The 22,742-nt window shown below is 40.9% G+C and overlaps 3 protein-coding genes across 5 annotated transcripts in view; 1 reads left to right on the top strand and 2 right to left on the bottom strand.

Annotated features, from left to right (window-relative positions):
* Positions 1-5: 5 nt before the first annotated feature.
* Positions 6-4,072, bottom strand: h3f3c (H3 histone, family 3C). The gene is made up of 4 exons (XM_021617736.2): positions 3,920-4,072; positions 2,932-3,076; positions 1,985-2,138; positions 6-1,812 (listed from the first exon to the last, which is right to left on the bottom strand). Exons 2-4 carry the CDS (start codon positions 3,057-3,059, stop codon positions 1,684-1,686), a joined length of 411 nt encoding a protein of 136 aa, XP_021473411.1. The 5' UTR covers positions 3,060-3,076; positions 3,920-4,072; the 3' UTR covers positions 6-1,683.
* Positions 4,073-5,156: 1,084 nt separating this feature from the next.
* Positions 5,157-22,566, bottom strand: LOC110533480 (pleckstrin homology domain-containing family B member 1-like). Of its 2 annotated transcripts, none has more exons than XM_036989874.1 (6): positions 22,390-22,566; positions 6,941-7,093; positions 6,592-6,694; positions 6,443-6,482; positions 6,277-6,358; positions 5,157-5,914 (listed from the first exon to the last, which is right to left on the bottom strand). In XM_036989874.1, the coding sequence occupies exons 1-6, from the start codon at positions 22,415-22,417 to the stop codon at positions 5,781-5,783; spliced, it is 540 nt and encodes a 179-aa protein (XP_036845769.1). In that variant the 5' UTR covers positions 22,418-22,566; the 3' UTR covers positions 5,157-5,780. The 2 variants fall into 2 exon arrangements, with proteins under 2 accessions (XP_036845769.1, XP_021473408.1); XM_021617733.2 differs by lacking the exon at positions 22,390-22,566 and adding an exon at positions 8,465-8,692.
* LOC110533479 (protein FAM168A) overlaps positions 17,783-22,742 on the top strand; it is a 54,256-nt gene continuing 49,296 nt past the window's right edge. For both annotated transcript variants that reach the window (XM_021617732.2, XM_021617731.2), the window contains exon 1: positions 17,783-17,970. The gene's annotated coding sequence lies outside the window, so the exon portion shown is untranslated. The remainder of the gene's footprint in view (positions 17,971-22,742) is intronic.

Raw genomic sequence — 22,742 nt, 5'->3', positions numbered from 1 at the left:
GACACTTATTTTGTGTAACATCTATTTATTACCACCATAATATGAGAAATTTGGAAAATACAAAGATCAGCTTAAACATCTGAAAATCTTGAGGAATAAGAACAAATATAAGAAAACAAACATGTTATATTGCTTATCACAAATTGAGGAAACTGACCGATTGAATGGTCAGATCTATAATGAACAAAAATATAAAGGCAACATGTAGTGTTGGTCCCATGTTTCATGAGCTGAAATAAAAGATCCCAGAAATGTTCATATGCACAAAAAACTTCTCTCAAATTGTGTGCACAAATTTGTTTACATCCCTGTTAGTGAGCATTTCTCTTTTGCCACATCCAATGTTGTTTTAGAGAATTTGGCAGTACGTCCAAATGTCCTCACAGCCACAGACCTTGTGTAACCACGCCAGCACAGGACCTCCACATTCAACTTCTTCACCTGTGGGATTGCCGAGAGCAGCACCCGGACAGCTGATGAAACAGTATTTATGTCTGTAATAAAGCCCTTTTGTGGGGAAAAACTCATTCTGAATAGCTGGGCCTGGCTCTCCAGTGGGTGGGCCTGGCTCCCAAGTGGATCTATGCCCTCAGGGCTGCGCCCCCCCAGTCAAGTGAAATCCATAGATTAGGGCCTAATGAACTGATTTCAATTGACTGATTTCCTTGTATGAGCTGTAACACTGTAAAATCTTTTAAATTTTTGCATGATAAGTTTATATTTTTGTTCAGTATACAAAGGAAGTGAGAGAAAGTCAGAAAATAACCCAAACTTGAAGAGTAACTCTCGCTACTACAAAGTCAACTCATACTGGTGTAACAACTCTAATGCCGAACACAACTAACCTTAAGAGGTGATAGGGTAAAGAGATTGAGAATAGTATCATGGATAATGACAGATTAAAAGTGAGAAAAAGCTAAATAGGAGGGGGGCTGGTATATAGCACCCCCATGTGGCTGCCATTGGAACAGTAGCTCTTATGAAACCGAGCTCTTTCTGATTGGTTTAAAAATAATTCTGTAAAAACAGAAGTTTGCCAAACTTCAATCACTTCATTTTTTCTTATTATTATTTTGATGTCTCTGGCAGTAGTCAAAAGAAAAGGTGTATATGTATGAATTATATATATATATTAAAAAAAATAGACACAATATCCACAATGATAGTAATCATCAATTATTTTTAAGTAACCAAGATGATACTTGTTTGCTGTTGAATACAATTTGCTTAGCTGATCAGAGCTCACACACACACCAACAGCCCTGGGGTTAGTTTTAGTAGCACCCTGCTGTGGAAGTTGCCACTCCCCTTAAGCAGACTAGCCCCCGGGCGACACCCTTCTGGTCTGCCCACCTGCATGTGAGTGAGTTTTATTTTATGAGAGCTGAGGACGCACAAACCTGTGTGTGTGTGTCTGATCAGCGACACCTACTACATGCACGAAAAAGGTACCCTAAAACATCTGCTGAAGACAAAAACTATGAGAGACGAGACTTTTCAACACGTTTCTCTCATCATAATCACGGTTACTCTAAAGACTACCAAGAAGAAAACAGGCAGAGGGGGCTGGTGGGTGAGATGGAAGGGCAGGGCGAAATGAGGGAGTTAGGACGGTGAGAGATAAAGAAACAAAGAGAATAGAGGTGAAACATTAAAGAGAAAAAGGAAAGGAGGGCGGGCAGGCTAAGCACGCTCCCCACGGATGCGACGTGCCAGCTGGATGTCTTTGGGCATGATGGTGACACGCTTGGCATGGATGGCACACAGGTTGGTGTCCTCAAACAGACCCACCAGGTATGCCTCGCTGGCCTCCTGCAGACAGACAGAGAGAAGAAATGTCACACACAAACACATATATGCATAAGTCAGCACACAAAAAATTATTTGAGCATGTTGTTTTGTTACCGTGTGTGTGTAGTAGGCCAATTAGGACAGGATCTGGATTAAGGGGAACAGAGCTTCACATACACACACAGCCACTGACCTGCAGGGCTCCGATCGCTGCACTCTGGAAGCGCAGGTCGGTTTTGAAGTCCTGAGCGATCTCCCTCACCAGGCGCTGGAAGGGCAGCTTGCGGATCAGCAGCTCAGTGGACTTCTGGTACCGACGGATCTCACGTAGGGCCACGGTGCCGGGCCTGGAACCAACACACAGTCAGTATGACTGGGGGGGGGGGTAATTATATTCTACTATAGTACTTCATCGATCATTTCCCCATGCTGAATTCTACTGGTTGTGTCTGGCCATGCTAATTAAAAAATATATATATAATAATTGTACCATTATTTAACTAGGCAAGTTAGTTAAGAACAAATTTTTACTTTCAATGACAGCCTAGGAAGAGTGGGTTAACTGCCTTGTTCAGGGGCAGAACGACAGATTTTTACCTCGTCAGCTCAGGGATTTGATCTTGCAACCTTTCGTTTACTAGTCCAACGCTCTAACCCCTAGGCTACCTGCCGCCCCAAATACTGAGTGGTGACGTTTACCAGCAATCACTGCTTAGTTATAAGGCTTGTAGATCTGCTCTTTGTAAACATTAGCTGCGTCTGAAATGGCACCTTATACCCTATGGGTTCAGGTCAAAAGTAGTACACTATAGAGGGAATATGGTGCCATTTTGAACACACCAAGTGACCAATTGGAGTGTCAAGTCATTTCCACACCAATATGAATTGGTACCACCTCTGTGGTTTCACACAAGCTTTATATGTCATAATGGGACTGTATCGCTAGCTGACAGTGGTGGAAAAAGTATCGTACTGTCATACTTGAGTAAAAGTAAAGATACCCTAAAAGAAAATTACTCAAGTAAAAGTAATTCAGTAAAATTGTACTTAAGTATTTTTACACCACTGCTAGCTGACCTTGACATGTACGATATATGGTGAACACTGATGTTTATTTCTAGGGGTGAACCGATACTTTACCTGTAACGATGGGGCTTCTTGACCCCACCGGTAGACGGTGCACTCTTGCGGGCAGCCTTGGTGGCCAGCTGCTTACGTGGAGCCTTTCCTCCAGTGGATTTACGGGCAGTCTGCTTGGTACGAGCCATGATGAGTTAGTTATCACCTGAGAGACAGGTAAAAATACATTAAATTGTTTATTTTTATGTATCGACAATTCTCTGTTAGATACAATTCCAAAAATTCTGTGAGTTGCAAATATATTGCAATACATTTTTTCCAAGTGTCAAATGTATACTAGTGTGTTGCTATTTTTGAGAAATGATGACTGAAACGCTTCCGTCTGGAGTACTACTCTGTTATGATAACTTTCTATTTTGCTGATCAGCTGCATTGCAATCCAGCAACAGCGGGCCACTATCCTATCCGTGAATACTGGGATACTGCCCAACCAATAAAACTAGTATGTAGATCGCCTATCGAAATACATCCAATCCAGTGGGCAATGTCGTCGCTGTCGACCAATCGAGATACACGGTTTGCAGCGTATGGGTGGGTCCACGAGCCCTAGTTCCGCCCTCTAACCGCAAGATTATGGCCGCAGATGAAGAAGCAATCGAATGAGCCTACCAATATACAGGCAAAGAGCGGGACAGAAACTTTCAAAAATCTTCGAAAAACTAAACAATGTTAAGAACTACGAACATTAAAACATAAAACTAGACAACTGTAGCTATCCAAAAAGTCGCTCTGATTTGTAGGTGAACGTTTGTTTACACCGTACAAGCGAAGTAAAAATGCACATGAAACTGGAGCGGAATTTACATCTGCCTCGGCCAGTGAAGTAGAAAGCATTTTTCTCTAGCATCGCGGCAGTCGCTTCTCCATTTCTACACCGTCGGAATAAAATGCTATTTTAAAATAAAATGAAGTTTAACCCACCTGAAACTTATAAAAAACAGTGGTTAAGTGTTTTAGACAAAAATATATGCCAAAATGTGCCACTTACCTGACGTGAATATAAACGTTTTTTCGCAAGGAAATAAATGTTATGGTTTTCTAGCAGTGTCAGTATTTACTATCTCTCACACAATGGGAACAGGGCGCCCCGTAGGAAAATGGCTGCCGTGTCAATCATTGTTCTCCCATAATGCAACTGCTTTCATTTTGTAAACACCGTTTCTGATGGTTGGAGTTTCCCTGAAAGTAACATTTTCATTGCTTTCTAGTGATTTCTTTATCGATTTGAAGTAATCTAGTAGGAAATAACCTAAGGTGCTAAAACAATTACTTGTGAAAGAAATGATACGGTATTAACCACAGTTATATGTAACTGCTTGAATTTGTCTGCTTTTTCAAAAGCGTTTGCTTTGTCAAAGTGGCACAGTCTCCTCTCAGTACAACTGCCTACATTTATTTGTAATCGATTTGAACGGTCATCCAACTCCAACACCAGGGCGAACGGATACCTTTGCCCAAACCATGATGAATCCATGTGCTGTTTTTGAAATAATTGAATTAAGAGTTGAACTTCTTCTCAATCTTCTGTCCTCTTTCTCTGTTTTAGAACAACATGAACAAGCAGGTTTTTAAAAATATTTTTAATCCCTCTGTGTCAGTGTGAATTCATTTTTAAAGAAATGTTTAGATGTTAAAATGAGTTTCATTTGGGAATTCAGTTCCCAGTCATTCCCCATCAATTTCACCCCTGAATGTAGGCTAACTGTGAGTTGGTAGGAGATGGGTTAGTTTCATGAGCTCTGTCTCTAATGGTGTGCTTCTCTGAAGTTCACCATCATGTGAATATTGTTTTCGAGAAAAAACATCAACGTAGATTGTGAGTGACTAGTGTATAGGCTACTACTGAAGTGTAATACATTATGCATATTGAATACATATTTTTCTATCTCTTATATTATAGAAAGAAAGTGTGGCTGCCCCAAAGAGACATGTAGGTGAACAGTGGAGACGGATATGAAGGACTGTGGTCTGTCATGGAACACCATCTCCAGACAGAAGCCTTATGTCCTAAATAGGAATTAAGCAAGGAAGTATTCTGTCATCGAATATTAATTCTCATATCCATGGCTTTGAAAACTTTTATTAAATTTGACAACAACAGCAGCATTGTACTCAGTGAATTACATTCTGTACATGAGCTTAAATACAGGATCTAAGGTTAATAAAAGTGATAAATTTTTGCACCTCAATTTTTCAACTTAAACATAATTGCAGTCAATGGTTCTGTGTATCCGTGTGTGTGTAGGGGGGGTGGGGTGGGGTGGGGGGTTCCATTAACCTCAGGCAGCTGAATGTGCGGATCAGGACGTTGCTGTTTTTCATACACCCTGTATGTTGCATACCGTATACGTTTCATATGCATTTCTACTAAATAGGTTGAGTTCACACAGCTTATGTTATAAAGGACATATTTATGTTACCATCAACCTGTTCTGTAAACCAATTTGTCAACACACACGTTCGCTCACACATGCATGCACGCTCACACAAACACATTGACCCTGATATAGTATGCCTACTTACTTTATCGTGTTCTTATTATTTTTATATCTTCTGTGTTTTTGTTCTACCTTGTTATTTTTAGTATTACATCGTTATTGATTACTGCATTGTTGTGGTTAGAGCTTGCAAGAAAGGCATTTCACTGACATTAAAACACACACACATTCGTGCACTATTATTCTGCAACAGGAAATAAATTGTGTGTGAAATACAATAATAAGACTTGTAGGAATGAGGCCTACAGCAGCCTGGGCATTTCCCAACCGTGCCTCCCTGCTCATGGAGCTAGCGCACTGGGGGAGGGCGCCCAAGCAAGCATCTTGGTCCAGATCAAAAGACCTTCTCTATCAGCAGAAAAACAAGGGCATCCAGAGGAAGGAGCGCATGGCAGCACCCGCCGCCATGCCCGCCAGTAGCCCCAGTGCCACCTGCTCTCCTATGCCGTCGTATGGGTCTCTCTGGATCAGTAGGTGGTGGGTACCTGAGAGGGAGAGGGAGGGAGAGACAGGATGCTGAGTATAAGATGTACTACAGTATTTACGGGAGCATAAGTGAATATACAAGTGTGTTTTATTAGACTTTTCTGATTTGATGTAACCAGGATAGTTATGTCAACTGATTTTAGGGAGTTTTGGAAAGGAGTGCTAGAGTCACTCTGTTGACTTGCTGAAATCAGAGTCGTATTCACTAGGCACCTAACAGTAGAAAATGGACTTAAACAAGGAGGGACTACCTGAACTTGTCCAATAAGAAACGCTTGTTTTCATTTTTCGTTGCAAAACATTTTGCCACAATGTGCAATAATGAATACGACTCAGAGCTTGGGTGTTGTGTTGTCTTTACCTGATCCAGGGGTGAGGTAGATGGTGTTGTTGCCGTCCATTGGGACGGACTGGTACGAGTCGTCGTATGGGTCATATGGGAACTAAGTGGGAAAGACAAGACGATAAGACAAGAATATCCTCTAAGAATCCGAGTTTGGGAAACCCTGGTTTACCGGTTTACTTACTGGGTTTCGTCTCGCCTCTAGAATTGTCAAATTCCATGCTCTGCAAAAACAGAATGACAAAAGGAGAAAGGGAGGAAGTGGATTGAGAGAGAGTGTGTGCAATGTAAGAGAGTGTGTGTGTGTGAGAGAGAGAAATAATATAAACTCACAGTGCCTCGTCCTCACTGTTGGCACACAGGATCACAGTGGAGCCATCTCTAAGCTGCACCATCACCATGTTCTCACTTGGCTGGTTCTCTGGGGGAGAGAGACCTGTACAACAACATAGACTGCTAGGGTTACACACACATAAGTCCACAGCAAAGGCCAAAATCTTTTGGAGGTCAATACAGATATTTGGACTCCTCAGTCCACTTTATTTCTGTAATAATGCATACAGCATGTCTCATGGGGCTCTGGTCAAAAGTAGTGCACTATAGGCCTAGGGAATAGATTGCCATTTCGGAAGCATCCATTGCCATGTTGAACATCCCCATCTTTCTAGAAACTCCCCCTCACCTGCACTCTCCAGGCCAGACTTGACGCTCACACAGCTGGTCTTGAGACCCACTCGGTGCTCAAATTCTCGCCTGCTATCCGTCTTGTAGAAGACCAGGCTCCCATCGATCCACAGGTCACACCAATTCAGCTTCCACCGCTTCAAGATGGATGCTGACGGAAGAAAGGAGGCAGGAAGAGCGTGGGGGGAGATGGAGGGTGAAGTGGAGTAGATTTCGGGTTAGGTTAAGATGTCCACTTTCCTAACGGTCAGTTTGGACTTTTTGTAAACTTTTATTTATCCACAATAACTGAAATGCACTGCCAGCCAGATAGGATTCTGTCTCAATTCAGCATATAATAATAGTAGTAATAACAATAATCAATTACATTTATATAGCAATTTTTATTACAAGAAGAATCTCAAAGACGCATTCTAGTCAGTGGGTCTATAATGGGTAAACCTACAGCCATTTTGAGTGTTTTGTATTTATATTGTCAAAGCTGTAAATCTGTATATGTTTTTCCCCGGCGGGTGAATCCCCAGGCTTGTGGCCTTTCTGATTGAGTCACTGATTTGCTAACACAGACAGGAAGCTAATTAGATTATGGCCAGGCTGGACAAACAGAGTAAGGGTTGGAATTTCATAACAGTTGTAACATTCACCTTCTAGAACGATTCGGATCTTAGTTAAAAATCCAATAGTTTTCACAAGCAACCGCAACTCAATAAATAGGGCAAAGATGCCCTTTAGTGCAATGGCTTCATCAAAACAAGCTAAATGGTAGGTACTGTAGGTTAATCTGTTAGCGATCTTGATGACATCAACAGAGTCCTCCATTTTGTTTTCAGTGGAGTCAGTTTTAAGAACATGGGAGAACTGTTTTTGGAGAGAGTGGCATGGACTGGGGACTTGAGCAAAGATTGCTACAGACCTCACACACCACTTAAGGCCAGGCATAATCATATCTCAATCAATTTTTACCAGTTGAATTTAGACATAAATATAATACTTAAAAAAAATCTGAAATATTGTATTAAAATATGCTAAATTGTTTGTAACATTCTCTATTACATGGGCTTTTAAATGATGCTTAATTCAATGTAGTGAGCTTTGAAATGATGGATGTATGGCCATTTTAAAGTGGTTAAATTCATGACATTTTGATGATAGTATGATAAAATAAAGAAAATCAACATTTTCATTAAGATTTGAGCATGTTTATGTTTAGTTTTTGAAAATATTAATATTAACGGACCAAAATGCAAACAAATCTCAAAATTGATAGGTAGATGCAAACATGTAATTTCAGCCTGTGGTGCCTGGCCTTAACCTGTGTTTCAAAGTGTTCTACACAGTGCTGATATTTCTCTCATACTAGTGCCCCACACAACTTCTTATGCTATGTTTAGCTGTTGAAGTCTACACTTGGTAAAGATAGTACCTGCAATGGCTAAGGCTTTATCTGAGACCAAAACAGGTAGACACGAGGTTAGACTGCAACATGGCATTATTTGAGAAACATTGAATCTATAGTACTCACTCTGTCTCCAGAGCCAGCCTGACTTCAGCAGAGCTATGTGTATGATCGGAGATCTGTCCATGTTACAATTCCTCACCCCAAATAATCCAGAGAGGAAACCCAAAAGTGTGTTTGTGCCAGGGGTGTATGTTTTATGTTTTTCAAGTGTTTGTTCTTGTTTGAGGAGTCGTCTGCAGAGAGACAGAGAGATGCCTTTACGGTGCCTTTATTTTTATTCTGGCCCACACTTCTAATCTGAGAGCGAGAGGCGGAGAATAGGGTTGAGCTAGATCATTTGGGATTAGTGGGCCTGGATTGGCCACACCTTCTCTCCTGATTTGTCTTCTACTTCCCTCTCTGGCTGGAATGTTTTCTCTTCCCGTCTCCAACTCCTCTTATTCCTCCACTATTTAGTAAATTGTCTCTGCTTTGCCTTTCTTTATATTTTGCACGTGTTGTCATCTGTCTTTAAGAATTGGGCTTCTTGGACTACTGCATGTGTTGATAGCACGTAGTGAAAGAGGCATAACACACTCAAACACCTTAATCCCTGAATTAAAATAACACCATGATAATTAGCTAACTGTTATAGTTTTCTTTGGGTAACTCAGGAGAACCTTCCTGTCAGGGACAGACTGATACCAGAAATCGGTTGGGGCATTTCTAACACACTGCCACATTTCTTTCCTTTAGACACCCATTATTATCCAAATAATGGTAATTCTAGGTCAACATTTTTTTTTAATTACCAATCCACTGAGCTAAAGATGGACCAGCCCATCTGCCATTTGCCCAAAATGCCATATGGCCTGTCCGTTTCTGATTCCTGTTTTAACTCAGGTGCACCCTTGACCTGAGCATACTGTTACTGTTGTAATATCATTATGAAAGTTGCCCAAGCACTTTTATAAGCACAAATGTGGGTCTGCTGAGAAAGAAGTCAATTATTTGAAGTGAACCCAGCAGAAATGTCAAGGTGTATTAGATTGATTCACTAAGGAATCACCCTGGCTCTATTTTAAGCCTTTACTAGAAGACTCTGTTCCCTCCAAGTGAGCGAATCCCATGGAGGTATAATGATGACCTCATTTCTGGTGCCTGTATCATGGTCACTGCCTCAGGTCAGTGTATTAAATAGAGAGTTTGAGATGGTTAGAATGATCTGGATATAGCCAATGAGGATATAATTGTTTTCAAGGTCAGAGAAACAATATCAGTAACTGTATTTATAGAAGTATATATATATATATATATACACACACACACATTAGCTGTTTATAGATTCATTATTACTAATCACACTGTAATATTTTACAATTAATGTATCTATAATGTGGTCCATCCCTGCCATGGCGGACCGAAGATTCGAACCCACGCCACAACACAACAACGTCCTCCAGAAGGACCAGTGATACCACTGACCCAGAAAAGCCAATGCAGTGCTGAGTCTGTGTCTAACAATAGCCCTACTTCAGGTTTCAGGAAGACAGTAGCGATGCTTACTTAGCCACAGGGTTCTTATTATACATTGACTCTTGGGGAGCCTAAAATGTCATGGGGGTGCCTGATGTCGATATCTTTGGCAATTGTGGGGTTGTGCCTCACATTGATATTTAAATTCGTTTTGGAGGGGGCTTCTGATCTGTTATGGGGGGTCCAGGGGCGTCTGAATTGACTGGAATTTAAATGGAATTGACCCCAACCCTGCTTGGTGATGATCCGTTTCTATTTTCACCATGTGTGAGTCATGAAGCGTACCCTAGTGGAGAAAAACTGCCAGCCAGATGTTCTGATGACATACTGCTGCCTGGGACTGAATGTTGGCCATTGTATTGTGACTGTGGGAACGCTGGATTCCTCTCAGGGTTTGACCTTCAACATAAGGGACTCTATTTATACTCTCTGAACTCTTACACTCCGATGCCACTAGATGGCCCTATTCCTACCCCTATCAGTACCACACGCTGTGCATTTTTATTGGAGATCATGGTCAGAAAAGTCAGCAGTGACCCACTGCGTTCTATGACATCACATGACAGTCCCTCAACATTCACCATAGCCCAGCAAACCTGAGGACCTCTGAAATCTGAACTTGTAGCCATTCTGAAATACACACATTTCTCTACTAGTGTGCTCTGTAGGATACTGGGACTAGTACTCAATCGGAGGTCAAAGGTACTTGGTGGTGACTGACACAGTAGCGCAATGTTTTGAGTGTAAGTGTTTTTAGACTTACTCCACCTTTCCAGAAGAACATACCTTCTTTAACCCTATCCACTGGCCTGCCCTGCCTGAAATCACACTGACTGTTTGAAAAGCTGGTGGTAGCACTTATTTTGAGTCCTATGTCATTAAGGGGCTACATAACATATATCATATGTTAATAGCATTCATGACATCTAGTGTCTCAACAGTTATCTCAACAATCACGATGACACAAACCAATGTGTGGTTCAGCTAAATTGCTTGGTAAAACACCAGCCAACTTGCAAAATAACTAGATGTGACATTATGACAGCAAGCAATTATTTGGCTTCTAGGAAAGCGTGCTCAAGTAAAGTAATTCTGTGAACAGCACAGGCCTATCCCTTTACTTATGGTGATACAAGTGGAATTAGACTGCAGGGTCTGCAAATGTCGTTAATTTCAGAAGACTGTGCTCTCCACTTACCTGCTGCTAGCTCACCTCACATCACTACCTTACACCAAACCAGCTAAGATAAATCAAAGTTATCCGATTCAGTGCAAACATGCACATTATCAGGCCCAGTAATAGTACATTTCCATAATCTGTAATATGTTGTAAAAGCCTAACAGAGAGTTATAACATGTTATAATATTGTATTAGTATTTTTGTTTGAATATGTTTGTGCTTTGTTGGCACTCAGCATTTGGTTGGCCCTAAGATAATCTTTTTTTATTTCACCTTTATTTAACCAGGTAAGCCAGTTGAGAACAAGTTCTCATTTACAACTGCGATCTGGCCAATATAAAGCAAAGTAGTGTGACAAAAACAACAACACAGAGTTACACCTAAACAATAACACAATAGAAAAATATATGTACAGTGTGTGCAAATGTAGAAGAGTAGAGAGGTAAGGCAATAAATAGACCTTAGAGGCGAAATAATTACAATTTAGCATTAACACTGGAGTGATAGATGTGCAGATGATGATGTGCAAGTAGAGATACTGTTGTGCAAAAGAGCAAGAGGATAAATAACAATATGGGGATGAGGTAGTTGGGTGTGCTATTTACAGATGGGCTGTGTACAGGTACAGTGATCGGTAAGCTGCTCTGACAGCTGGTGCTTAAAGTTAGAGAGGGAAATATTAGACTCCAGCTTCAATTATTTTTGCAATTCATTCCAGTCATTGGCAGCAGAGAACTGGAAGGAAAGGCGGCCAAAGTAAGTGTTGGCTTTGGGGATGACCAGGGAAATATACCTGCTGGAGCGCATGCTACAGGTGGGTGTTGCTATGGTGACCAGTGAGTTGAGATAAGGCGGGGCTTTCCTGAGCAAAGACTTATAGATGACCTGAAGCCAGTGGGTTTGGCGACGAATATGTAGTGAGTGCCAGCCAACGAGAGCATACAGGTCGCAGTGGTGGGTAGTATATGGGGCTTTGGTTACAAAACGGATGGCACTGTGATAGACTACATCCAGTTTGCTGAGTAGAGTGATGGAGGCTATTTTGTAAATGACGTCGCCAAAGTCAAGGATCGGTAGGATAGTCAGTTTTACGAGGGTATGTTTGGCAGCATGAGTTAAGGAGGCTTTGTTGTGAAATAGGAAGCCAATTCTAGATCTAATTTTGGATTGGAGATTCTTTGTTTGGAGTGTTTTTCTTCAGGACAATCGAGTACAGGCTTAACTGAAAGAACAACAAAGACGGAATGCAATATGACATTTTATTAAATAGTTTGGGGAATGGTCAGATGATATGACAGAGGGTCTGCTGTCCTTTGGGAAAAGGAGTTCCAATGACTGGCCTTAAGGGTATTATAGTTGGTGGTGGTGGGGAGGTGGATGGTTGTTGAAAACTGTTGCTGAAAAAGAGCAACTGAGAGAACATGGAAGAGTTGACATAAATACATCCCACGATTTACTGCCATTGGTTGAGAGCGAGGAAAGTGATAGTTGCAAGCGTGAGCCCATAGGTTAAACAGCAAGTGTGAGGAATGTGCATTATTATGCCATGCTTATAGGCTATGAGGTAAATAGATGTACGACATTCCTCACTTGGCTTATAGGAAAGAGGAGAAGAAACAAGACCCCATGCTGATCATATTTTTGTATTCATTCCCACTAAGCCCGAAGAATAGGAAACAAAGTGAATGATGGTATGCTTACTGGATGAAGTTAAACGAGTATTCAGGTTAGCCTTCCTGATTGAACTTTTGTAAAATACATTTACCTCTGACTCTTGCCCCTAAATTGTGTTGCATATTTTGGCCCTTTAAAACCTATTGATAACTTTTTGGGGCTGCGGTCAGGTTTTTGGAGCAACATGGTTAAGGCTATCATTGGAATCTTTATTTAGTTGAGGTAAGCAAGTACTGTAGCAGAATTTTGTTTAATATGGACTTGCAATGTTAATCTGATTCTATACAACTGTCAAACTATCATACAAAACATGTTGCTGCTATTTAGTGGCGATTTTAGCATGTAAATCTTGGTGGGGCAACAACAAAAAAACAAGTGGGAATCATGCCTGTGAAGCCACTACACAACACTAAACAATACATTAATTGCACTATAACAGTGACAAACTGTGCCCACAAACTGTTAGGGCCTACATAATGCTCTCTCAACAGTAGTCCCAACATTTTACCACTGCTACACCTGGCTATCAATGGAGCCTTGTCTGGCAGCGAAACAGTTAATTCAGCCTCATTTACTGCCTTTAAAAAAAACATAGCTGATATGGCTGACTTGCTTGAACAAATGTGGTTTCGAATGACAATTGAGATGTACAAACTATGGCATAAGGGGACGACAAGCAGATGAGGCAATCTGTAATTTTGATTAAGACATTAATGGGCAAGCTAGAATGGACATAGTCAATATAACTATTTGTTTAGCACTTTTGAAATGTACAGTGACTGAATTCAGTTCATGGGCTGTTCTTACAGTATTCTCCCTGTACACCAAGTCAGAACCATAGGATAAATAAAGGGGGATTATAATTTGTATTTAACCTTTATTTAACTAGGCAAGTCAGTTAAGAACAAATTGTTATTTACAAACCCAGACGACGCTGGGCCAATTGTGTGCCACCCTATAAGACTCCCAATCACAGCGGGATGTGATACAGCCTGGATTGGAACCAGGGACTGTAGTGAAGCCTCTTGCACTGAGATGCAATGCCTTAGACCACTGCGACATTCGGGAGCCCGAAGATCAATGATGTATGATAGTTTGACTAAGCAGACAATGAAAGCTCTTACAATATTCTATGATTACATTTCTCTAAAATAAAATAAAATAAAATGTATTGATATAGCCCTTCGTACATCCGCTGATATCTCAAAGTGCTGTACAGAAACCCAGCCTAAAACTCCAAACAGCAAGCAATGCAGGTGTAGAAGCACGGTGGCTAGGAAAAACTCCCTAGAAAGGCCGAAACCTAGGAAGAAACCTAGAGAGGAACCAGGCTATGTGGGGTGGCCAGTCCTCTTCTGGCTGTGCCGGGTGGAGATTATAACAGAACATGGCCAAGATGTTCAAATGTTCATAAATGACCAGCATGGTCAAATAATAATAATCACAGGCAGAACAGTTGAAACTGGAGCAGCAGCACGGCCAGGTGGACTGGGGACAGCAAGGAGTCATCATGCCAGGTAGTCCTGAGGCATGGTCCTAGGGATAGCATGAAAGAGCACCAGTAAGCCAGTGACTCAGCCCCTGTAATACGGTTAGTGGAAGAGAATCCCAGTGGAAAGAGGGGAACCGGCCAGGCAGAGACAGCAAGGGCGGTTCGTTGCTCCAGAGCCTTTCCGTTCACCTTCACACTCCTGGGCCAGACTACACTCAATCATATGACCCACTGAAGAGATGAGTCTTCAGTAAAGACTTAAAGGTTGAGACCGAGTTTGCGTCTCTCACATGGGTAGGCAGACCATTCCATAAATATGGAGCTCTATAGGAGAAAGCCCTGCCTCCAGCTGTTTGCTTAGACATTCTAGGGACAATTAGGAGGCCTGTGTCTTGTGACCGTAGCGTACGTGTAGGTATGTACGGCAGGACCAAATCAGAGAGATAGGTAGGAGCAAGCCCATGTAATGCTTTGTAGGTTAGCAGTAAAACCTTGAAATCAGCCCTTTCCTTGACAGGAAGCCAGTGTAGGGAGTCTAGCACTGGAGTAATATGATCAAATCTTTTGGTTCTAGTCAGGATTCTAGCAGCCGTATTTAGCACTAACTGAAGTTTATTTAGTGCTTTATCCGGGTAGCCGGAAAGTAGAGCATTGCAGTAGTCTAACCTAGAAGTAACAAAAGCATGGATACATTTTTCTGCATCATTTTTGGACAAAAAGTTTCAGATTTTTGCAATGTTACGTAGATGGAAAAAAGCTGTCCTTGAAACAGTCTTGATATGTTCGTCAAAAGAGAAATCAGGGTCCAGAGTAACGCCGAGGTCCTTCACAGTTTTATTTGAGATGACTGTACAACCATTAAGATTAATTGTCAGATTCAACAGAAGATCTCTTTGTTTCTTGGGACCTAGAACAAGTATCTCTGTTTTGTCCGAGTTTAAAAGTAGAAAGTTTGCAGCCATCCACTTCCTTATGTCTGAAACACAGGCTTCTAGCGAGGGAAATTTTGGGGCTTCACCATGTTTCATTGAAATGTACAGCTGTGTGTCATCCGCATAGCAGTGAAAGTTAACATTATGTTATTGAATGACATCCCCAAGAGGTAAAATATCTAGTGAAAACAATAGTGGTCCTAAAATGGAACCTTGAGGAACACCGAAATTTACAGTTGATTTGTCAGAGGACAAACCATTCACAGAGACAAACTGATATCTTTCCGACAGATAAGATCTAAACCAGGCCAGAACTTGTCCCTTTAGCCTATAAAACAGGTTATAGGCTACATGTGCATGACCAAGTCTGAACAGTAGGCAAAATTAAGAGGGGTAAATAGACCAAATTATTAGGGTGAGGCACATGGGCTACTAACATCTTACTACACAGCATACACAGTATTACTTTCTTACCTACAGTATACATATCTCCAAGTCAAGTTTTCGCAGTTCTGAGTTAAGTTTTTTTGAGCGCGACACAAAGCATGCTTCATTGACAGCATGGCCAATGTTGAATGTTTATAATTTTAAACTTGGAAAAGAGCCCCTTAATCCCAGATTTGGGACCACACAGCCACTCCACTGAACAGCAGGCTAGTGATTACTTTGCAATGCATGCAGTTAACGTTAGCCACTGTGACTGATTCCTTCTAAACCACTCATTGTTGATTTTGCGATTTCCAACTTGTTGTGTAATGTTTATGTCCAATGGTCGATGAGCACCCATATGTTTTATAATTTCTCTTCATTATTTCTCTTCATATGATAAGGATTAAAAAGGATTTGCCAGTAGATTGTCGACTTGATTATTGATGATGACTGCTAGCGAAGATTTTGAAAATATGATGTTGACATGATCAGTCCAATCCAAGCTACTGTACATATAACGTGATTTGACGTAATTTTATCTGTGGCTAATGACCTTGAGCCTTCTTGGATGCAAACTTCTAATATAACTCTATGGCAGCAACCAAGGGGCTAGAATTTTCTATCTCTACCCTTACACTTGGTGGTGACGTAGTGTCCCCATGAGTGACAGAACACTGAGCCAATCATGGCGCAACACTCCATATTTTCTGCTGGCTTGCCTCACCACCACAGAAAGCACTGAGCTAGGCTGAAACACCTGCATTTTGGAGCTGCCTTCCCAAGAAAACAAAAAAGAGACTGTTTGTATGCGGCTTTATCAACTCAATTATATACTCTACCGTTCAAAAGTTCGGGGTGCTTTAGAATTGTCCTTGTTTTTGAAAGAAAAGCTATTTTTTTAGGGTACTATTTAATGAAGCTGCCAGTTGAGGACTTGTGCGGCGTCTGTTTCTCAAACTAGACACTCTAATGTACTTGTCCTCTTGCTCAGTTGTGTATTGGGGCCTCCTACTCCGCTTTCTATTCTGGTTAGAGACAGTTTGCTGTTCTGTTCGCTGAGTAGTACACAGGGTTGTATGAGATCTTCAGTTTTTTGGCAATTTCTCACATTGAATAGCCTTCATTTCTCAGAACAAGAATAGACTGATGAGATTCAGAAGAAAGTTATTTGTTTCTGGCCATTTTGAGCCTGCAATCAAACCCACAAATGCTGATGCTCCAGATACTCAACTAGTTTAAAGAAGGCCAGTTTTATTTCTTCTTCAATCAGTACAACAGTTTTCAGTTGTGCTAACATAATTGCAAAATAGTTTTCTAATTAGCCTTTTTAAAACGATAAACTTGGATTAGCTAACACAATGTGCCATTGGAACACAGGAGTGATGGTTGCTGATAATGGGCCTCTGTACACCTTTGTAGATATTCCATAAAAATCAGCATTTTAATGGACCAAAAATGTGCTTTCTTTCAAAAACATGGACATCTCTACATGACCCTAAACTTTTGAAAGGTAGTGTATATATCTTTTTTAACATTGTTTGCAAACTGATGTGACATGTATTAATGCCAAAATAACATGCAAAACAGTCACGCCCCCCCCAAAAAAACAATATATATTTTTTTTGTTGTTGCTAAAAAAGCCCCATCTTTCCTGAATGACAGATAATGCTGCTATTATATACATACATCATGATTGACATGGCAATAGCAAAAACACAACAGAAATAAGAAGGCAGGGAAGCCTAGTACGTTTTACAAAGCAAAACTGTTCTATTCTATTCTGTCATTTGCCATAAATCTCCCATTTGATTTTCATTTTTTCTTATATGAAAACCTCCCTGCTGTCATGATAATTCTATAAGGGATTCAAGCGGTCCTCTGTGAAAATGTATATTTTCCACTGCTGCACACACATTTAAACAGGACCAATATACAGAGATGTGAGAACACTGAAATCAGAAAGTTTAATCAAGGATCATGTCATCATTTTTCTTAATAAATGTAGCCTATATTTCCAACTCCAGTGCACTTGATGATAGATGGATCGATGCGTGAGGTCGTGAGACTTCTGAATTGGTCCCTGTTTGACAGTCACGCAGGAGAAAAAGGTCCTCCCCTTGTGTTTGCAAGGTTTTACTGCCCCCCTCCGTTACCCCTCGTTCACTCTCGATATTCCCATCCCCCCACTTTGTGTGGATGTCGATGTTACCAACGCCGCTTATGAGAAACCACCGAAGCAAACCTTGGAGAAAACCGCCAGCATTGAACAAGGGAAATCAGTGACTCCGGACTCAGCATATAATTAAAGACGAGGTGCTCCACGATAATAAATTCCCTTGGACATTTGGTGAGTCTGATATCATAACGTGTTCATAGTCTTGGAGACAGACGTGTCCTGCCTGATAATGTAAATATATATATATATATTTGCTATGCATATATAAAAAATGTAATGGACATGAATGTTGTAAAATATTACAAATGGGTAAGACTAGGCTACACGTTCCAAGCCATAGGTCGCTGTGGTCCATTGGCAAATAAAACCAGACATAAGTGTGTAACAATGTAATCGCCGGAGCAACGGCCTTGGATCTCAAGGATGCATTATAAAATGTTACATGGGCTGAGAGCGAGTGCAGAGGAAACGCAGTCGACCCCTTGTCCTGGCTATACATTTTTTCTACTCATGTAGCAGCAGATCGGATTTTGGTAAAGATATGTGCGGCTCAAAATGGTGTCGGGAGTTTGACTGTGTGACCATTTTAAAAGGCCAAGTGAATTTCTGAGCGCAGCAATTATTTCAGGAGTCCACACGATAGAGAGGGCACATAGGGTAAACTATTAATTTTTACTTTTTCATATCAGCTGGACGCAAGCATTTTTTTCAGTGTGATATAGAACAAGACCTGACAGTATTGTATGCGTACAATAGCTGCTGGGAAATGTTTTTGTTATGACTCACAATTGGCGGTGGTTATGATGCGTTTGGGAAGTAGGCTGATACGATGGCAATAGCCAGAAGCTATGAAGTTACAATAGGAGGTGGACTAATTGCGCAAGGTAACAAATATGGTCACATCTAAGCTGTTTAATAATATAAGCATGCACAATACAAATTATACTGTAAACACTACAATATAACACAAATAATAAGAATGCTTCATCATGAAAATATTGTACCTGTTTTTCATTTCATTTTGAAGGAACCGATCACTAGCCAATCGCCTATTGCATGTCCAAACATTTTACATTTTGGAAAATGTAGTTGACAATTGCTGCTGCTTTAGAAAGTATGGACGTTCAATAGGCAAAACGTTGTGGAACCTTGCAGATAGAAATGTCATGAATATATAAAGCTGACATGATTCCAGGTAAACACTGGACTGTGATGTCGGGGCGCCGAATCTGCTGCTCACCATCTGTGTGAGTGTTGCTATGTGCTCTGCTGGGCTCCAGGGGGCAGTGAGACAAAACACACCCCAGAGATGTGGAGGCGCTCCATTATCTGTGGAGATGCACTTGTTCCAGTGTTAATGTTTTAATGTGTCTAAATGGCTCATTTCTTTGTTATTGATACATTGTTTCTCATGGGGCGGCAGGTAGCCTAGTGATTAGAGCGTTGGGCCAGTAACAGAAAGGTTACTAGATCGAATCCCCAAGCTGACAAGGTAAAAAATCTGTCTTCCTGCCCCCACTGTTCCTAGGTCGTCATTGTAAATAATAATTTGTTCTTAACTGACTTGCCTAGTTAAATAAATAAATGATTTAAATGACTAGCTAGGCCGTGTTTAAACTCAGAATGTTGTTTCTTTATCGGATGTTGTTTCTTTATTCTTTATCACCAGTGGTGGTCAGTGCAGTTTAACATCAATAGGTTTAGGCTACTACATGATACAAAAATGTTCCCTATACACATCATGAGGTTGCTACAACCTAGCCTATGAATTCAACGTAGGTGCACACAGGTCGAGAGAATCATTTTAGGTCACAGACAGTGACATTTCGACAGACACATTCAATATCGCCTTGCACACTCCTGCCTGCATCTAGCTGACCTAGGGTGTAATTATTAGTCCAACATTTGCAAACAACTGTTTCTTTTCGACAAATTCAGATATGTTTATCCCCGTTTCGTTCAGCTTGCTTCCGTTTAAGAAACGTTTTTCAACAGAATCGGCGGAATGATGACACGCAAGCAGTTCGATTTCATAGCCACATACAAACAGCTTGTTGTATTCCTTCTCGCATCTACGCGCCCTCTTCTCACCTTTTCCCTTTGTTTATGGACATCAATGTACAACACCAGCTGTCTGTGATCAAGCAGAAAAACCTTTCCAAGCCAAACCTTCATATCATCCCCACAGCTAGCTCACCATATTAGCGAAAGTAAAGTCAACGTCACCCGCTACAATCATGCAGTACAGTGTAGTAAGCAGTTTAGCAGTTATACCGGCAGTTCCCAGTGGCAATAAATGAGTAAAACCAAAAGCTTACCTTGACTCGGAAGAGTTCCAGTGTTGGATAGTCATAGCCAGCTAGCTAATATAGCATCCCTCTGTTTGAGCAGGCTAAACTAGCTAGCTGCATTTGCTAGCTAAGTAAGTGAAAGTGAAAAATGTTTACAAAATATCTCTCTCGCTCTCTCTGTTTTACTACTACTTTGAGTCAACTACTCACCACATTTTATGCACTGCAGTGTTTGCTAGTTGTAGCTTATGCTTTCAGTAATAGATTCAATCTCTGATCCTTTGATTGGGCGGACAACATGTCAGTTCATGCTGCAAGAGCTCTGATATGTTGGAGGATGTCCTCCGGAAGTTGTCATGAATGCTGTGTAAGTCTATGGAAGGGGTGAGAACCATGAGTTTCCTATATCTTGTTTTGAAGTCAATGTACCTAGAGGAAGAAAGAAGTTAGCTGTCCTCCGGCGACACAATGGTGCTACCCTACAGATTGCTGTTGAGGCTACTGTAGACCTTGATTGCAAAAAAGTGAGTTTTAATCAATTGTTTGGTGAGGTGAATATATTCTGTATAATTTTATCTAAAAAGGATAACTTTTTACATGTTTTACTATTTTTATGAAATTCGCTGAGGAGGATGGTCCTCCCCTTCCTTCTCTGAGGTGCCTCCACTGATACGTACAAAGTATAGTGTAATCAATGTGTTTTTTTGCCAGTTGCCAGGCTGTTTGTAATAGGGATGGAAAATTTTGCATATTTTTTTTTAACTGAACGTTTTTGTTGTTTTTCTGTTAAACGATTCACAATGCAGAATAATGGTCCAGTTATGTATGTATGACTGCTAGGGCCTGGCAATGAAATTACAGTGGCTTGCGAAAGTATTCACCCCCCTTGGCATTTTTCCTATTTTGTTTCCTTACAACCTGGAATTAAAATAGATTTTTTGGGGGGGTTGTATCATTTCATTTACACAATATGCCCACTGCTTTGAAGATGCAAAATCTTGTTTATTGTGAAACAAACAAGAAATAAGCCCCAAAAAACAGAACTTGAGCACGCATAACTATTCACCCCCCCCCCCCAAAGTCAATACTTTGTAGAGTCACCTTTTGCAGCAATTACAGCTGCAAGTCTCTTGGGGTACGTCTCTATAAGCTTGGCACATCTAGCCACTGGGAATTTTGCCCATTCTTCAAGGCAAAACTACTCCAGCTCCTTCAAGTTGGATGGGTTCCTGCTGGTGTACAGCAATCTTTAAGTCATACCACAGATTCTCAATTGGATTGAGGTCTGGGCTTTGAGTAGGCCATTCCAAGACATGTAAATGTTTCCCCTTAAACCGCTCGAGTGTTGCTTTAGCAGTATGCTTAAAGCTCCTTCAGGGTTATCTTTGGTCTCTGTTGCCTCTGATTAATGCCCTCTTTGCCTGGCCCGTGAGTTTTTGTGGGCGGCCCTCTCTTGGCAGGTTTGTTGTGGTGCCATATTCTTTCCATTTTTTAATAATGGATTTAAATGGTGCTCTGTGGGATGTTCAAAGTTTCTGATATTTTTTTATAACCCAACTCTGATCTGTACTTCTCCACAATTTTGTCCCTGACCTGTTTGGAGAGCTCCTTGGTCTTCATGGTGCCCCTTGATTAGTGGTGTTGCAGACTCTGGGGCCTTTCAGAACAGGGGTATATATACTGAGATCATGTGACAGATCATGTGACACTTAGATTGCACACAGGTGGACTTTATTTAACTAATTATGTGACTTATGAAGGTAGTTGGTTGCACCAGATCGTATTTAGGGAATTCATAGCAAAGAGGCTGAATACATATGCACGTACCATTTTTCCTTTTTATAATTGTTTTTGTTGTTGACATTTTTGAACAAGTTATTTTTTTAAATTTCACTTAACCAATTTGGACTATTTTGTGTATGTCCATTACAAGAAATCCAAATAAAAATCAATTTAAATGACAGGTTGAAATGCATTAAAATAGGAAAATCGTCAAGGGGGGTGAATTCAAAACACTGTATATCTACCGTAGTCATATACCCTTGAAAGCGCCTCAGCTACGGCATGTTTGTTTAATGCTGACACAAAGCCTTGTCTGGAGATAGTTTCGAAGAGCAAAAAATGGGTATTTGACTTGTCTGTAAAGGAATGCTGCTTCTGAAGCTGGACTAACGTCCATCACTAGGTGACCAGAACTGTCAATCAAATAATATCGAGCTGCTGTGCGCAGCCTGCCTGCTGCCTGCACGCAGACCACTCTCTCCAAAAAAGTACACTAAAGTTAAATACTGTGACTTACCAGGACATTTAGTAGAAAGAAAATACATCTTCCACTACGAATCGACTTCTACGATTCACAATTTTTTTACAGATGAGACTGATTAGTGTCCATACTTCCGTGAACACAACCACTTGCATCTTTCATAGCGAGCGAGGGACGGAGAGGGAAGAGGGGAACAGTATAGGCAGGTCAACAACCTGGCAGACGGAGTCAGAACCGTGCACTAGGCCATCTATCGGCAATCAAAAGCTGAATGTAGTACTGCTGTATTTCACACACTGAAGACTGAACATACACTCGCATCATTAGCGAAGAGAAAAAGCAGGTGAGCCAGCTGCACTGTGATTTTAGTTTTGTGGGAAAAACAAACA

This window comes from Oncorhynchus mykiss, chromosome 10, assembly GCF_013265735.2.
Source record: "Oncorhynchus mykiss isolate Arlee chromosome 10, USDA_OmykA_1.1, whole genome shotgun sequence".
NCBI lineage: Eukaryota > Metazoa > Chordata > Actinopteri > Salmoniformes > Salmonidae > Oncorhynchus > Oncorhynchus mykiss.
The sequence above is the reverse complement of the archived record's forward strand: the minus strand, read 5'-3'. Positions and strand labels throughout refer to the sequence as shown.

Coding starts and splice junctions, on each gene's coding strand:
- h3f3c (XM_021617736.2), bottom strand. CDS start 3,059: ATGGCTCGTACCAAGCAGACTGCCCGTAAATCCACTGGAGGAAAGGCT. Junction 2,139..2,931: donor AAGAAGCCCCATCGTTACAG/GTAAAGTATCGG, acceptor TGTTGGTTCCAG/GCCCGGCACCGTGGCCCTAC. Junction 1,813..1,984: donor CAGCGATCGGAGCCCTGCAG/GTCAGTGGCTGT, acceptor GTCTGTCTGCAG/GAGGCCAGCGAGGCATACCT.
- LOC110533480 (XM_021617733.2), bottom strand. CDS start 8,525: ATGGACAGATCTCCGATCATACACATAGCTCTGCTGAAGTCAGGCTGG. Junction 6,695..6,940: donor GTCTGGCCTGGAGAGTGCAG/GTGAGGGGGAGT, acceptor GTTGTTGTACAG/GTCTCTCTCCCCCAGAGAAC. Junction 6,359..6,442: donor TAGAGGCGAGACGAAACCCA/GTAAGTAAACCG, acceptor TTTCCCACTTAG/TTCCCATATGACCCATACGA.